This window comes from Tauraco erythrolophus, chromosome 11 (genome assembly GCF_009769465.1).
Source record: "Tauraco erythrolophus isolate bTauEry1 chromosome 11, bTauEry1.pri, whole genome shotgun sequence".
In the NCBI taxonomy this organism is placed as follows: Eukaryota; Metazoa; Chordata; class Aves; order Musophagiformes; family Musophagidae; genus Tauraco; species Tauraco erythrolophus.
Genome location: NC_141475.1, coordinates 4,011,684 through 4,028,602, shown reverse-complemented (window position 1 = coordinate 4,028,602; position 16,919 = coordinate 4,011,684). Strand labels below are relative to the sequence as shown.

Sequence of the window (16,919 nt, the reverse complement as noted above, 5' to 3'; positions counted from 1 at the left end):
TCCTGTCTCAGCCTTCGTTCTTTTGGACTTAATGAACTCTGACTTCAAGTCTTTCCTTACGAGTTCTCTACTTGTAAGAGTGTAAGCATGGCCATCCATGATCAGACCAGAAATCCATACAGCTCAGCAGCTTGTCTTCAGCAAAATCCAGTTAACAGGTACCGAGGGAAGGGCGTTAAGGACACTGTTAGTCTGTAGTGATAGGTCCCTGAAATGCTCTCTAAACCTATGAAGATCTGTAGTTCAGTGACTTACTGAAATATTATTTTTGTATTTAATGGCTTTTGACAGTTGCCTTTTGTGTGCTTCTCTAATTGCTTTACGAATTGTATAAACTTTTGACATCCACAGACAGAGCTCTAAAACTTCATTGCAGTAAACTATGCCTTATTAAAAAAAAAAAAGGAAGGAAAATGTTTTTCTTTTAAGCCTATCGTTCACTAATTTCATTTGATGATGTCTTGCATTTTAATTGGAACAGTTGAAAGCTGATGCCTCAGTTATTTCTGAATGCCACCTCTGATTGCATCGCACTTCACTATTTCCAGCCTGCACTAGCTCTTCTCAAAGTCAGAGCTCTGATCTGTTTAGTTGTTCTCTCTGGGAAGTTGTTCTGTATCTTTTATTATCCTTATTACTCTGTATATACTATTTTCAGTTTTAATTTATCCTTTTGTAAATTAAACGGGGTAACTAGGAATTACACACGTTACTTAAGATGTGGTTTAACCACAGATTTCTACAGTTCACTTGGTTTTGTTCCTTTTTCTCCATTCTTTCCTAATAGCTCCTGATATATTTCCCTCTTTAACTACTACACAGTCACTTGGCACTGTCCATGCAACTCACTACTGTAACCCCACGAGATACATTCTTTTTGAGTTAGTAGCTGGTTCAGAGCCTATTACTGTGTATGCCATTTCCACAGTCATCCTACTAGCCTGCACCAGTTCTTGATCCCTTTTCTTCTTACAAATGTCAGGATGGCCCTTGTCTTTTTTTAATGTCCTCCTATTGACTACCCACCGCTAGGTAGCGATCGGTGACAGAGATCCTTCTCAGTTGCTTCCAGATGCTGAGCTGCAAGCCTATAGTTGAATTTTTGTTGTTAGACCTCTTCTGCACAGCTTTGTCTGTGACGCCACTGAATTTCATTCCACTTCTCTTTCTGTTGTCCTGAAGCTCATTTAGTTTTAACTGTACACCAGTCCTCCTCTGCGTGGGCTGTATTTTCAGTGTTGCATTAACAGCAGGTTTTATCATTTGTTCACAGAAGGTTTTAGTAGAATTCTGCTGGTAAACTCCCTCTGTATCACTATTTTTCCTTTCAAAACTGTATGTTCCAGCATCTTATCAAATCTGTAAGGATTCCTTCTCCAGCTTCAATCATAATTTGTGGTAACTCTATCAGATTCTTTATTGAAGTCAAAACAATTGTTAACTACCACACTTCTTGTGCCTAGAACAACTAATTAATGTACCAAAGAAAGTTTATAACAATGTCAGAAGGCCTGATAAACAAAACATCAACAATACTTTTTCCATATGTGGGCTGTGTCACCTTCAGTTGTATTGGTAAAGTCATTTGAAGATTAAAACCTCATGAATTATAAACTCTGTGGAACAATTTAGTCTCTGTTTTACACAGAACCAAGCAGAGTCAACAAAAACTCACTCTTGATAAAGTGGAGCAAAAATATCCTAATTTAGCTGTGGCACATGTCCATAAAGCACTGTTACCATTATTTTATTTTTTTCAAAGTATTGCTTGTTACTTTGAGCTAATGACTTTGGATTTTTTAATGTTAATTTACATATCAGTACTAAAAAGATCTGCGAGAAGTAGAAAATTCTGTTCCTGGCAGTAAGAGCTCATGTAGTTTATGTTCCTGGTTACTAGTGAAATTGAGCATTTTTCCATTACTTCTAGCAAAAAATGGAACGAAACAGTAACAGTACTCATCTTCACCACCAACCTCAACTGATCCATCAATGCAATGTCTTTGTTTAGGAAAAACAAAAGTATTTTGCAATAAAAATATACAAAGAACCACAGATGGTGTTAAAGCATAAGAATCAGGTATGCCTGGCAGTTTTGAGGACACCATGACTATCGCTGTTCTAACTTACTTCATTTAATAATCTCCTTTAATTTCCAAGGAATTGATTGCTGTCCCTCTTCTGGACTGTAATGGAGACACTAAATCTCTGTAAGAAAAAACACATAGAGGGAGGAAGCATAAAATTATAGGTCTCAACTACATTTGGTCTGTGTATGAATATACCACAGAAGAACTAGCTAAATATGTGGTATGTCTGAGAAGAGGCATGGCTTAGACTTCCACATCAGTAACAGATTGTGCTTCGTTTTTAGGACGAGGAAATTCAGGACCTTCACAGAGAGCGCCAAAATCTGGGAGGTCTAGTTCTTTAGATGGAGACCATCACGATGGATTCCACAGGGATGAAGCTTTTGGTGGAGGCCCTGCAGGAGGCAATAATCCTTCTCGAGGAGGAAGGAGTGGAAGTAACTGGGGAAGAGGAAACAACATGAACTCTGGTCAGTCAAGAAGAGGAGCATCTAGGGGTGGTGGAAGAGGTCGATAGAAGAGGCTTTGACTGGGTCACACCCAGTCCCTGCTGGACAATATTTAAATAGACTGCTACTCTGGACTCGTAAAGTAACCCTGCAACACCACAAACCTGGATTCTTAACTGGGATAACTGAATGTCCATTAGTTCCTAACAAGGGTCTTTTCCAAGATCAATCAACTCCTACTAGCTGCAGTATTGTAGCTAGCTTTCTGTTTCGTCCTTTCCACCCTTGTTTTCCTCACCTTCTTTTACCTACTTTGTTTTGTGAAAAGCTGGAATTTTTTTTAAGTATCGTGAGACATGGGGCACCTCCAGAGATTTCAGTTCACCTCCAGACAGAAACTTGTTTCTATATGTACAGTTTGTCAGAAGAGTTACGTTGTTTTTGTATGAATACAGAATGTAATTTGCGCAAAAATTAACAAAAAAATCAACACAGTGTGTGATTCTTTACTCACCTATTACTACAAAGAGAGTTGGCTTTAGGCAAACTTGTGTATCAGATGGAGCAACAGAACTACCTCCTGAAATCTTCACCATTTAAAATACTAATAGCTGATTCCTAGTTTTTTTGGTTTATCACGTATAGAGAACTTTCATTTTCACCTTTAGCCACAGCTGTCTACAGATTACAAGTGGTGCTGACGTTAAAATTCCAAAACACAGGAAATCACCGCTGCTTGCTAGTCTACCATCCTGAAAGAGAAAAATGTGGAACACCATTTAGAAAAAGTTGTCACAGACATAGTGTGAGTTATAACCTGGACTGCTAACAAAACAGACATCATGACAAATATTGTCACTCTACGCTTCACCTGGGCAAGTCAAATATTTTTGTTCAAAACAGCTTCTGCTTGTAGAAATCGAGGAAGAAAGAAGTTCAGCAGCTTGATTAATATGGATGCAAACGTTTGACAATAGCTGTAGGCTGCACTGCTTAAAAATGAGTGTTCAGTAGAGTCTGGTGCATTCAAATGCCAAAGTGCAAACCTTGGTAGTCGATCGCTTACATCTTAACATTTTTTAAGTATCTTTTTCTTTAGGATATTGTTTCCTAGTTTTACTAGGGGAGGGGAACGAAAAGGAGGGGTTATTCCCAATTTCCCACATTTCACAATAAAGCTGCTTGCCAACCATGAGTTTGTTTTCCCCATAAATCATTCATATTAATCATCTCCAGTCACCAGGTTACGAAAAGGCTCCTTTAATACCTAAAGCCTCAATGAAAATTTTATCATGTAAGTACATATTCTGAAGCCAGCTCTCAGGAAGGTCCTAGATGAAAAGTATAGGATGTAATGTATAATGACAGATATCACTACCAGGCTTTCCTTCCCCACCTTGAATTTCGTATTGTAATAGTCAGGATAATATGGCAATGTAGTTCTGTAGCTGACAGGGCACCTGCAACAACACAGCCATACACAGCAGCTATTTTATCTGACTTCTCAGACGCTCAACTCTACTAAAAACTGGCTTAAGTCCTGATGATGACCTATCTTAGTTAAAGAGATCACAGCACGGATGCTTAACTGCTGTTCGCTTGGCTCAGTCAGTCACAAGTAGGGGTATTTTTCTCAGTTTTTAATTCATAGTGTATAAAATGGCATTTGAAAATTATAGTAATTAACTCTGATCATTAGCCTATAAAATCCTTGTCATGGGGCTCCAGAGAGACAGAACAGTCTTAAAGGAATTAACTGGGAAACAGCTGAGATGCATCTGATCTGACAGTTTCTTCTTGAGGGGAGGAAAAAAAATTGCTTTTACCTCTGTCTGAAGGAGGGCTTTAGTCACTTTTGGTACACATCTGGAGTTAAGATCTATCCTGAAGTTTTAATGATAAATACCAATGATTTATTCATTAGCAAAGGGGAAAGCTTGCCCTCTTTTTTTTTTTTTTTAACAAGCCCTGTATATTTTTAAGGGGCTGAAAGTGACTTTTGTCTAATAGAATATGTGATTTAGAGGATGAGTTTTAGTCCTTAATTAAACCACCAGTCCTCCACCAAAACAAGTTAAGAGTTCACCTAACAATAGGAAACCCAGCTTTATCTAGACAAATGGGAGTGTGCTTGGTTTTCCTCTGATGGTTTGTTAACTCCTTAAACCACTACGCTACTTGGTGTTAAGTAATTTCTTCATCAAGGGGCAGCTTTTTTAATTAAGTTAGTTTTGAAATATTCCATGATCATGGAATATGCACAAAAAGTCCTAAGAAACTGGATAATTCGCTAGCTTTTGTATAAAATCTTGGAAGGTGACAGCATAGCAAGAGAGACAGTAGAAGCTTCCCAGTGCACGATACCATGACCTGCTTCCTGGAAAATGGATAAAATTACTTAAAGGGAATATACTTCTGTACTCTTCAGGTCAAGTTCTTTTACCAGTGCTCCATGTAGAACCCTTATGCTCTACCTGCTAGTTTACAGCTCCACCTTAGTCCAATATTTCTTTACCTTGATACTGCTGTTAGGAATAAAATTAATTTTACATACTTAGAAGTTGTAAATTTTACATAGCTTAGAAGTTGTAAAAACGGGAGAACTAATTTAATGCTATTCAGACAGCTCTGATATGCATTTTTAAGGAAAAAAAGTGACCATTAGTGGAATGTCTATACTGACATTTGGTACACAAATAGTTTTATTAAAGCAATCTACGTACATTTAAGTACCGCCATTTAACAATTTCAGTTTTAATTCGAAACAAGTATTGGCTGAATACACTAAGCCCTAAGTAGTGATAGCAGGTACATATTACAGTGTTTGGCTTTATTTTGTGTATGAGGCACATATACTCAGTGAGATACTCACTTAGGCTCTACGCAGGTTAGGCCTGGTAGTCCCATTCATCTGCAGTAGCGCAGTACACAGCCCAAACTGAAGTACCAAGCTCTCAGCGGCGACTGTCAGCTTCAATCCAGCACCTTCCTAAGGCTGCTTAATTTCTGCATTGAAACAGAGCTGTGCTGAAACAAGCTCTATTTACTAGCAAATCTATTTTTGAAGGTCATGCTGTGACAAGTAAGCAATTCCTGCCCAAGTTGGGGGAGTAAAAAAGATATATATAAAAAATAAAGTTCTAAGAGATGAAGCTACCCTTTTAGAGCCCCAGTATCTGCTACCTTACAGCAGTTGGAAGGCAGCAATACCTGCAAAGGCCAAGGTTCCTAACCAAGATTAGCACCCTTCATCTGATCTGTATCATGCAAGAAGACTAACTACCCTTACAATTATGGGTAGTCCTTGTGACCCACAGGACCCAGGAAAGTTCGTTTCGCTTACTGGAGGGTATTTTGAAGATGGTTTTTAGAGAGGAATGCAGTTCAGTAGCACACAGTATTCCTATTCACCACTGGTCTGAGGTGGCTGATGACTGCACCATACAGCAACTGAAACGGTGTTCGGAGTGTAGGGATGGCATAAAAACGAGTTAATGGCAGTTAATTATTTTTGAACGATCACTCCTACACTTTGACCGGATTTTGCTAAATGCCTCCGTGTTTCACCATCAGCCCGCCCTGCACCTCAGCCCTAAGATACTTGCTTTTCATGTCACGGGCAAGTCAATAATTACATTTCATCGGCTCCGTCATCTCACTCACGTTTTGAAGTAGGCTGCAGCAGCCACATGGTCCTATACTGGAGGTAGGGAAGTGGGATGCTGCCAGCTCCCACCCGGAGCCGGAGAGACTCCAGACCATGGCTACGGAGCTGCCTTTGCAACAAGGCAAAATCCCGTGCTCGGGGAGGGCTCGACAGGCTGGCACCGACACCGTTACACCTGAACGCAGCAACACGAGTTTAGAGTCACCGGTGCCGCTCCCGGGTGCCAGCCGGTGCTTCTCTTGCTCAAGAACTGGCGAGGAAAACCCAGCAGGAACGCGACGGAGGCGAAGAGAAGTAGCGTGAGACGGCGCCATCCCCATCCCCGTCTCGGAGCGGCGTCTTCGTGCCCCGCACCTCGGCTGGCACCAGCGCGAGTCTCTCAGTCCCTTTGTCCGAGTCCCGCCGAGCTGCGGCCGGTCCTGCCCCCGCGGCGGCGGCAGCGGCGCGGCGCTCACACCGGCAGCGCTTTGCCGCGGCGGCGCAGCGCGGCGCTCAGGAGGCCGCCGAGGCGGCGCAGGCCGGCGGATCCCCCGGGCAGCGCGGTCAGGAGCGCGGCGGCGGCGGCGCCCAACTGGGCGGCGGCGCCCAGCGCCGTCAGGAGGGTGCTGCGCAGCCCCAGCGCCGCGTAGAGGGTGCCGCCGAGGGCGCCGAGGTAGAGCAGGCCGCCGCGGCTGGGCTCCTGCAGCAGGCGGGCGGGCCCGCGCAGCAGGGCGGCGGCGCCCAGGGCGCAGAGCGAGCCGAGCGACCAGAGCAGCGCGAACTTGCGGGCGCGGAGCAGCAGCAGCGGCGCGTACAGCGCGGCCAGCCCGAAGCAGAGCGCGGCCAGCAGCAGGCACAGCCCGCTGCCCGCCAGCCGCTGCCAGCGCGACAGGCCCGGCAGGCAGGGGTCCGCCTCGGCCGCCCACGGCCAGCCCGAGCCGGGCCCCGCACCGGGCACCGCCGCCGCGGAGGGGGCGCCGCGGCCCGGCGGGAAGGGGTTCAGCGCGCCCAGCCAGGCCCCCAGCCCGCTTCCCGCCTCCTCCTGCGAGCCGCCGGCGGGCGGCGGCGGCGGCGCAGGGGCCGCGTTGGGGCTGCCGGCGGCAGCGGCCTTCGACTGCGCGAGGTACTGCTGCAACTGCCGGCCCAAGTCCGCCATGGCGCGGCCGGGCAGCGGCGACGGGCGCTACAACGCGCCGGCCGCCGGCCCCGCCGCCATCTTGCGGAGTAGCTGCATCCGGGTCACAGGCCGTCTCCGGCGGCCCGCCCTCACGTGGCGCGGCGCGCGTGCGCGTGGGGCCGCGAGGGGGCTGAGGCGGGCAGTGAGGGGCCGTGAGGGGGCTGAGGCGGGCCGTGAGGGCGGCTGAGGCGGGCAGTGAGGGGCCGCGAGGGCGGCTGAGGTGGGCAGTCAGGGGCTGCGAGGGGGGCTGAGGCGGGCCGTGAGGGGGCTGAGGCGGGCCGCGAGGGGGCTGAGGCGGGCCGCGAGGGCGGCTGAGGCGAGCAGTGAGGGGGCTGAGGCGGGCTGTGAGGGGCTGAGGCAGGCTGCGGTGGGCTGCGAGGGGCTGAGGCGGAGCGCCGCGCTGCTCTTCGTTCCCTTGCAGCGCAGGCATTCCGGGGCCGTTTCGCCATCTGTAACTGCTTCGTTTTGCCTGCTCATAGTTTTAAAGGAATGGCAGGTTTGTCTGACAAAAGGAGCGGAGAAGCCTGTCAGGCGGGGGGTGCCCGGGACAGCGTGTCGCTGCTGGAGAAGAGCCCGCTTCAGCTGCTCCTCGTGAGGTGACTGAAGGGCCTTGGCAGCTGCGAGTAGTAACAGTTCACGGTTTCAGCAGCTGGAAAGAAGATGGTGTCACGTTCAAAATGTAGATTGGTAAGACATTATACTTGAGGTTGATGCAGCTCATGGGATATGGAAGCTGAGAGGAGGGATTGCCTGAGGTGATGGCCCAGTGGCTGGGAGGTAGCTGGACGCCAAATGCTGCCCTGCACAGAGCTCCTTCCGACACCCTGGGCAGCACCTGGAGTCTCCTCTTTGCATGTCCAGTCCAAGTAATCTCTGCCTCACCCTAAAGGAGAGCTGCAAGAGTAAAGACATTACACATTGGTATCCAGAAGCTATTAACAACAGGAGAAACTAGAGATGCAGAGAACGACTAAGAGCTTGTCTGTTTGTTGCTGTGCGCTCAGCCAAATCTGTTAAATTGTTGGCTGCCTATTAATAAAATTACCTGGTACCCTTTCCTCAAACAACCGTTAAACCAAAGTAACATCTAACTCAATTCTTCACCCTGGTTTAAGTAAGTAATAAAAATATCAAATGCTAATTTAACCTGTATGATTCTGAATGTTTACTGCAGGGCTGAAAAATGAGATGTTTGGACACCAGGAAACAGCACAAAGTCTCCATCATCCGTCCCAAGCTTGCAACAATATCTGTTGCAGTGGTGAGTCACATCATACTAGGCTACCTTATAAGATGCAAATAAAGTTTGAAATTGCTTTTGGGCAGAAGGTCCCTGTCCCCTTTGGTGGATGGCTTTAGCGTTGATACATTATACATTGATACATGTCAGAGAACATAAAATTCTTTAAGTGCTCAGGACAAAGTTTCATCATCGACACGAAGGGATTCAGGGTTATCAAAAACATTGCAATTTAGAGGGGTCCTCATTAGGGAGTGCGATCCCTCTTCCTCTCGGTAGCAAAGGATACCATCTGACTTCTTTCTAGAAAATAGCCTTCCAGGCGCATCTTCTGCTGCCCTGCGTGTAAAACACGCTACAAAGTTGTTTTCCTCTCCCTCTGGGGATGTGCAATGAGTGTAACAGCCTGTCTCGGCAGGCAGGAAGCGCGGCTTTGTTCACAGGAAAAAACGTTACATCAATGAGGTGTATATCAGATATAACTGTACACCAGGTAACGGCTTCGTGATAAGGCCGTGCCGTCAGCGTTTCCGCTCTCCCAGGCTCGTAGGAGCTGCCGAAGGGTTTACTACCAGGTGGGGCGAAGCGGCTCCCAGGCAGCCCGGCAGCAGCTCCGGCGGCGGGGCAGGAGCCGTGCCCTGGGGCCGCCGGTCCCCGCACCGCGGCTCGGAGGCGGCCGGAAGGCGGCCCCGCTCCGCTGTCCGTTACTCAATGTTTCTTTCCCTTTATAGGAAAAGTATGCGCGGGGCCGGGGGGGCTGCCCTGAGTCACCGGGGGCTGCGGCTCCCGCCCACGCCCAGGGGGCCCGGGCCGCCGCCGGGGCGGGGCGGGGTTTCTGCTGCCCGCCGGGGCTCGCTGTGGCTGGAGCCCTTGCGCCGAGCCGCGTGTGCCGCCTCGCAGCCCCTCCACCGCAGCCCGGCGACGGCCGGGGGCGCGCCGCCATGACGGGCAGGTAAGGCCGGAGGCGGGGGGAGCGCAGCCCGCCAGGGGAGGCCTGGGAACCTCGGCACGCGGGCGGGGGTCGGCCCCGCGCCCTGGCCCCGGTGGGCTGACCCGGCCCTCACCGCCCCAGCGGCAGGCGGTGAAGCGTCGGGAGCAGCCTCTGTTTGGCCGGGGTAAAGCAATGGTGTGCCCGGTAGGAAGCAGTTAAGGGAGAGGACGTTTTCCTCCTGCGAGGTTCAGGCGGAGCGGGGCTCGCTCTGGCCCGCTCTCCCACGGCTCCGTGCGCTGGTAGAGTCGGAAACTTGACCTCGTGGAAGAGCAGAACAAGGGCTGCTCCGCTGTGCCTTACTCCCGCATGGGGACGCAGGGGAGGGCGGTGGGAAGAGCAGAAATAGACTTGGGAAGGAGCGGTTGTGGATCTGAGCAGTGTCTGCTCAGCAGCCAGGCTCCCTGCAGCCGGGTGCTGTGGCTCAGGCGCTGACAGCCTGCTTCTGCTGTGCCCCACACCGCTGCCCCACGCTTCGGGGCCCTTCTGACACGCCGTCCCACTGCCTAGACATTCAGTCTCCTTCAGGCTGGCCTTGGAGTTACGTGTTCCAAGAGCTGTTTAAATCTGGAGCTTGATTCTCCTCCCACGACTCTGGAGAACTCTGTAAAGTCACCTAATTGACAGATGTAAATGAGAAAAGCAGCGGGGAAAGCATTTACTGGCATCTTCCGAGGGTTTGCACAAATGCTTTAGTGTCTCCGATCACTCCCATCTGTAGAATAAACTCAGACGTTATAAAGCACTTTGTGAAAATAAGCTTGCTTTTGTAAAATGTCTTGATGAAAAGCACGAAGAAGTAATATTAAAATTAGTAGGGTGCCTTTTTTAGGAGAGCGTCCTCCTGAACCCCACAATCATTGTAATCCTGAAGCGTTGCTCTTTGTGACTAGGAATAGTGAAACGGATCCAGAGTAGTTTGTGTATAAGTATTATTTTTTCTTTGTGTAGAATCTTGATGTTTGAATTATGCAGCTTCTTACAGTTATTTGGTGTAGGTCACATTTAGGGGGTTGTTAGGTATGAGAACAAGCTGAGTAATTGTTAAATCCTCATCTGTGATTTGGGTGAGTGTTATTTTTGCTCTCTGTGATGACGAATTGATGTCGATGCGTGTTTGTACATCTTCAAAACACTTCTGGTTTTTGCCTCCCATCTTTAGATTGCTTTGTCTTTTCTGTCTTAATGGTCCCTTTTTTGTTCTTCTGACATGTGAAATAGCTGTGTATTTACAATCTTACATTCATCTCTTTACAACTAGAGGAAGACTCAAGAGTCTTAAATATTCACAGGCCTTGGGTACCCATGCAGCTCCTAAATGGGGACAAGATGGGAAGCACCTGGGAAGGACTGTGGCTGCATGAACCCAGCTGATTCTATTTTTATAGAGCTGTGATGTAGTACTGTTTAGAATGACGTTTTTACCTCAGGTGAAACCACTCAGCTGCAGAGGGAAATGACTGTGGATGGTAATCCTTGTCGTCTTCTCTCCCATGCTTCCACAGAAGCCTGCCTGTTAAGGTACAACACTGTATTCAGTGAGAAGTTGTGACATGGAGCATGAGGCTTGGTGGAGAGCTCCAAGGTAGTTGAGACACTGCACAGCATGCAGTTCTTCAAAGTAACGCAGGATTTCTGTCTCCTCAGATGTACATCTGAGGGCTGCTCAAATGTGCAGGCCTTGGCTTTAGCTTTTGAAAAGTGAATGCAAGTGTTATTTAATGTTTCAGAAATGTTTGCCCTGGAAAGTTTGTCAGCTATGAAAATTTCTAAATTTGTCTGCTGTCATTTCTGGGACAGAATGATTGACTGTTCTGTCAGAGACGTTTATCATGGCTCTAATTCAGCTGACTTTTTCTTGAGTAATACTATCATCCATTTAGGGTAGCAGTTTCCCAGCAAAACGAACCTATATTTTTCAGTGTCTGTGAAACATTGCAGCACTGAGCACCTCGCATGACCAATGCCATTTGACAAGCAACGTGCTTAGTGTGTTTTAGTTTTATTAAGTTATGTGTTGCTTAACTACATTTGGAAATAAACTCTGAATAAGAGGTAATGTGTTAGATATAAAAACGGTATGTTTCTAAGCAGCCTTTCTATATTTTGCAGTGTTGAGAAATAAAATTTATGTGATTTTTTGATGCCTTTAGAAGAATACTATGGTACTTCCTTACTAATAAATAAGGGAAGACGGCTTCTGGAATTTGTATTTGATGTGTTTGGTCTATCTCTCCATTTTGATTTTTGCCTTTTCAAGGATTGTTGGGATTTGGGAGGGGTGTTGGTGGTTGGTTGTTTTTATTTTTGCTGCTGTGTTTTGCCCTGTTTTCTTTGTTGCTTGTGATGGACTTGTGCCTAAGAGAATCAGTGAGTGACCGGTGAACAAAACATTGTCAAATGCCCAAAGTAGAAAATAAACCAGATTTGAAGAGAATTTCTTTTAAGACTTTACTGCTGTGGTGTTGATTAGAAAACATAAAGGTAAAAAATGCCTGTGCTGTTTTCTGTTGCCTGTAGAAATTAATCTAATCCAAAGCCCAAGGAAAAATGTTTCCTAAGTGAATGTTTTAGGGCATAATTATTTTTGTAAAATATTTTTGTTATCACTATACTCGGTCTAATTGGGATCTGGATACGCCTATGTACTTCCTGCGGTCCAGAAAAGAACAACAGCTGCATTTACAGATACGCTTATTGATTGTTCCTAATCCAGTTGAGGTAAGACATAAGAGTATATTATTTCCAATTAGGCTAGTGTTTGACTAGATGCTTTTTAATTAGAAGAGCAGTAGAGAGCTGCTGCTGTGCTCCATTTTATGAAGCAATTGCAAGTAGAATGGTTTGGAGGAGGAGGAGGAGGGAGTATGATGGTCCGATAGTATTAAGAAAGGTTCTTGGTGCTGACTAGAAAGAACCTGCATCAGACTAAGAGATGTCTCATCTCTCTGAGTTACAAGCAGCCCTTTCTACTCTTCTGGGTTGAAAAATGTGGGTTTAATCTTACTATCATTCCATCTAACTTTGCTCTCTGAGGATCTCTAGATAAATTTTAACTTGTTGGAAGATTCTTAGTATTCTGTTCTGGGGACGTAGAGGTGCTTCTCTGAGAAGAACTACTTGTTAATGCCTAAAAGAAGCCTAGCTGCTTTCTCCTCTGCTTTGGCCCAGAAACTAACCAGCTGTAAGATTTTGGCATCCACCCTGTCTCTTAAAAGCAATCTATCAAGAGGGAAAGAAAAACAAAACAATGCATTTTCACTCTTTATGTGCGAGGCAGGCAGCAAGAGAGGAGTGAGTAAGCGAGCTTATGTTGAGGGATGGGAAGACAGGATGCTTATAGTTTTGATGTTTCTTTCCTTCGATCCCCTCATCTTCCCTTTTGAAGAAGAGAATCATACTTTTCTCTTGGCGAGTGGGTATTTGAAAACCAATAAAATCATGTCGTGTGAGTCAGGAGGGTAAAAGCTTAGGTGTTTGGGAGAGAAGGTCAGGTTGTTTAAGGTTAAGGGAGATTAATGTTGTGGTGATTTAATATTTTGCTTTGTGCTAAAAGTGAAAAGGTGATTTAATATCACATTTTAAAAGTGGTTTATTGCTCTAAAATTTAAAAGGTAAGCAAACCCACCAGTACAGAGGATGTTTTTCTTCTTCTGTTCCATTTACATCATAAAGTAGAAATGGATAAAGCAGACATGCAATCTGAAATAAATGATAGGGGCAGATTGCTGTCAGAAGTCAGGAGCCTGAAACTCCCAACAAAATGTGGTAAGAACTGAAGATTTTGAGGTTACTGATTTCTGGTTTTGAAAGTATGATGTTCTCTATTTGTTCCTGTTCTGTTGGGTCGCAGCAGAAAACCCTTCTGTTTTTCTTTAAAGGACAGAAGGGATCTCTGCTAGTTAATAACTCGTTTAGTACTTATGAAGTCATCACTTCCACTTCTCTCATTTTTTTTTCCTCTATAGCTTGCCAGGCTGTAGTCATGGAATATATTTCACTCTCATGCTACAAAAATCCTCATTTTTTTATAATTTACTAAAAATGATTTGTTGGTAATGACTCTTGAGATGTTTTCCATGGCTGATCAAATGACACTGACTCAGATGCTCCCATCCTCCACTCCTTTGCCTTTGTTCTCTTAAAAACGGACTTCTTTATTCTCAGATTTTTACTCTTTCTACCCCCCTACACTGGGCCTGAGCCATTTGTGCTGTGTGATCCTCTTTCTCTCCTGCAGGGGTGGGTGGTGAGGGGGAGCAGTAGAAAGGGCGAACTCCTGTTAGAAGGGCCTGTTCAGTTCCCAGCAGAGATCTCTGGAGGCTGGAATGCCAAGTGTGTTCCTTCTGCCTGCTTCCTGACCCTCTGCTGCATGCCATGTCTGCAGGCTGGAGTGTGTCTGGGGAGCAGAAACCTTCATGGTTTTGTTTCTTGGAATATTCTTTATCTAAATGGAAGGAACACTTCTGTTGGTTGCAGTATCCTTAAGAGATGGCATGGTGCAGCAGCCTGCAGGGAACCACCTTAGAGATGCCAGGGTCTCTGCAGGAAACTTAAGTGTTCATCGTCAAGAGATCTAGTGGTCTATTTTGCTTTTCTGTATTTCTCTGTTGCTTTGATCAGGGAGTCTTCTTGGATTAAGTGGGTTAATTATGTGAAGACTCAGGATTTTTTTTTTTAACGCACTTATGAGTTTACATAGATACATTACGCGAGTCTAACACAGAATGCGTTGCTGATGTAGACTCCTAAAGTGCTGGCTTAAATAGGTAATTACTAGTGGAACACAGGAAAGAGGTGTCTGGTCTTTAAGGCTCTAGCAGAATGGCAGAGGAATTGTAAGAAACAATGCTTGAGCAGGGGTCTATGCATCCTGCTTTAGCTCTTCTAAAATGTAAAGGCAACTCCCAAAGGAAGGTGACTCACTGGATATCGGTGTTGCTAGTGCTCGCTCCAGTTGTCTCTCTGCGTTCCCCTTCACAGGGCATTGGGTGCCATGGCTGGCCTGAGACTGCGGGGACTGGCATCCTCCAAACTTTATCAGCGCCGTCAGGATCGGCTAAGTGGCACAGGGTCGCTGCTGAGCAACAGGACAGATACAGCAGCTGGGATACGTGGGTACGTCTCTGAGATGAAGGGAATGGTATTGTTGAAGCATTTTCCAGGATTTGATAGATGTTCGGATTTGGTGGTGGGACTTTTTCTTTAAAGTGGGAATTATCTGCACACAGCCAGAGGGGATGAAGTCTGTTTATTTTCATTTCCAAGTAGATTACAAAGGAAAGGACTTTCCTGATGAGAAAGCTTTCAGTTTTTAACAATAACAGGAAAGCAACAATGGAGAACCTTTCCCGTTTTGAAGCTCTGTATTAGACTGTTCAGAACCAACATTAGTGCTAGCGTTAATGGTGAAGTATTTGAGCACTGTAGGAATAAAGAAATAATGAAATGCGGTAATTTTTCAAAATGTTGATAAATTCTACTGTTCCTTGATTTTAGGGCTTAGTAGTCTATTTCTTCACCTATGCTGTTAATAGCAAGCTGGTTGATTTTAGTTTTTTTTAATAACTCCATCAGAAACTGAAGCTTCGAGTATAGCTGCTTCTTGAGGTTATTTAGAACATGTCATCCAAAGCTTCTTAAATCTGCCCAGACGCTCGATTTGATCATTACTTTTCTTGTACTTCAGACTAAAATTTTACTTTACTTTTCAATTTTTAGTGAAGTTAATTTTGGGCAGGAGAGAAATTAATAGGAATTAAATAAAACTTAGTTTCTTGCATTTTGGGAGAACTGTGACCTGCAGCAGCAATATAGGATCTGAAACCTGTATCACTGGGGAGAGCAGTGAGCTTGCAGGAGAGGAGATTCTTTTCTAGCAGTCAAAAGTTTTGAATTTCAGTCTTTCTTTAGCAGGAGATAGACCTGAAGTTTACCTGTAACTGTGCAATTGATTTGACTTCTCAGTTTTAGCTGTGGATCCCTCACTAGAACACTGCTTTTCCCACTATTTTCCGTTTAGCTCGTATCTATTAGTATATTTTCAATTTTTCCTGCACAAAGTTGTGGATGTGAATGTATTAGAATTTAGTGAGGAGGAGAGTAAGAAGGTGGTGAAAGAAATGACGATGCCTTTGAGTGGAGAGTATGCTGGTCAGGAAGAGTGAGAAGCATAGAAGGGACCTGTGAGAGAACAGAAAATAAGCATTAAGAAAGCAGCAATGGAACACAAACAGCAGAGTGTGAACTGAAGATAGGAAGGATGAGGAGATAAATGCTCATAGTCATCTAACGTTGTCAAAATGTAGTTTGCTTTCAGCTATTTGTGTGTGTTTGTAACCTGTAAGAGCCTTCCAGGAAGGAGGTGAAGGCACAATATTTTTTTCCATGATTTCCAATTATTATTTTTAATAATTTTTTTCCGAGTTTGTAAACACAACAGAGATTTTTCGAGCCTTGATTTTTGGTTTTGTTGTTGTTTTTTTTTTTTTAATATTAGAGTTTAAAACTCTCTCTTAAGTAGATGTGCTTAATCCACTATGCAGAAAGAATGCCCTTTTCTGAACAGCGTGTTTATAATACTCAGCACTACACTAGTATGGTTTTGCAGGAGAACAAGATTAGTTCTCATTTGCCTTCTATGTCAGCTAGATTTCGGGAGTTAGAACTTGGTGTTTGGAAGATTCCCATTTGTGTGAGATCTCTCTTTTTAAACCGATGCTATTAAGTGTGCTGTGTGAGGCTGCTGGAGGAGGTGATCTGGGCAGCGCTGGCATAGCAATGCTCACAGTAATGGTTCTCTAAACGTGCTACATTGGGCTTGGGCCTGTCATAAGCCAAGGAAGAGTGAAGTGTGGCAGGGAGCACGCTCTGAAGCCGAGCACAGCTGGGACTACAGGGCGCCAGGTAGGAGAAGGCTCAGGGGCTGATTCTGCACTGTGTTGAAGGAGGGAGGCTGTGTATGTGTTGCTGTGGTGACACATGTACAGAGCAAGGCAGACCATGCTTGCATTTAAACTATATGCTGGCAGAATTTTGATAAGGCCACGTGGGTTCGGCAGAAATAATTCTTGCAGCTGGCAGAATGATTTAGGGTGGAAATGTCTAGCTAGGTAGATTGAATATCATCATAGAATCATAGAATGGCATAGGCTGGAAGGGACCTTAGAGATCATCTAATCCAACCTCCCTGTCGTGGGCAGGGATGCCTCTCAACTAGATCAGGCTACTCAAGGCTCCATCCAACCTGGCCTTGAACACCTCCAGGGAGGGGGCATCCACAATTTCTCTGGATAATTTATTCCAAATATGTTTTTCACATCATAGTTC

General features: G+C 45.5%; 3 protein-coding genes across 5 annotated transcripts in view; 2 read left to right on the top strand and 1 right to left on the bottom strand.

Moving 5' to 3' along the window:
* Nucleotides 1–3,022, top strand: part of WDR33 (WD repeat domain 33) — a 70,700-nt gene extending 67,678 nt beyond the window's left edge. Inside the window, exon 22 of the mRNA XM_086618667.1 lies at nucleotides 2,375–3,022. Within this exon, the coding sequence (XP_086474793.1) occupies nucleotides 2,375–2,607 (233 nt within the window). The 3' untranslated portion in view covers nucleotides 2,608–3,022. The remainder of the gene's footprint in view (nucleotides 1–2,374) is intronic.
* Nucleotides 3,023–6,657: 3,635 nt separating this feature from the next.
* Nucleotides 6,658–7,341, bottom strand: SFT2D3 (SFT2 domain containing 3). The gene has a single exon (XM_086618676.1). The coding sequence runs from the start codon at nucleotides 7,339–7,341 to the stop codon at nucleotides 6,658–6,660; it is 684 nt and encodes a 227-aa protein (XP_086474802.1).
* Nucleotides 7,342–9,523: 2,182 nt separating this feature from the next.
* The window catches only part of LIMS2 (LIM zinc finger domain containing 2), a 33,283-nt gene continuing 25,887 nt past the window's right edge, over nucleotides 9,524–16,919 (top strand). Inside the window, exon 1 of one of the 3 annotated variants that reach the window (XM_086618669.1) lies at nucleotides 9,524–9,554. In XM_086618669.1, the coding sequence (XP_086474795.1) occupies nucleotides 9,544–9,554 (11 nt within the window). In that variant the 5' untranslated portion in view covers nucleotides 9,524–9,543. Of the gene's footprint in view, nucleotides 9,555–14,586; nucleotides 14,709–16,919 lie in introns of those variants that run through there. The other 2 variants (XM_009989464.2, XM_086618668.1) reach the window with 2 other exon arrangements.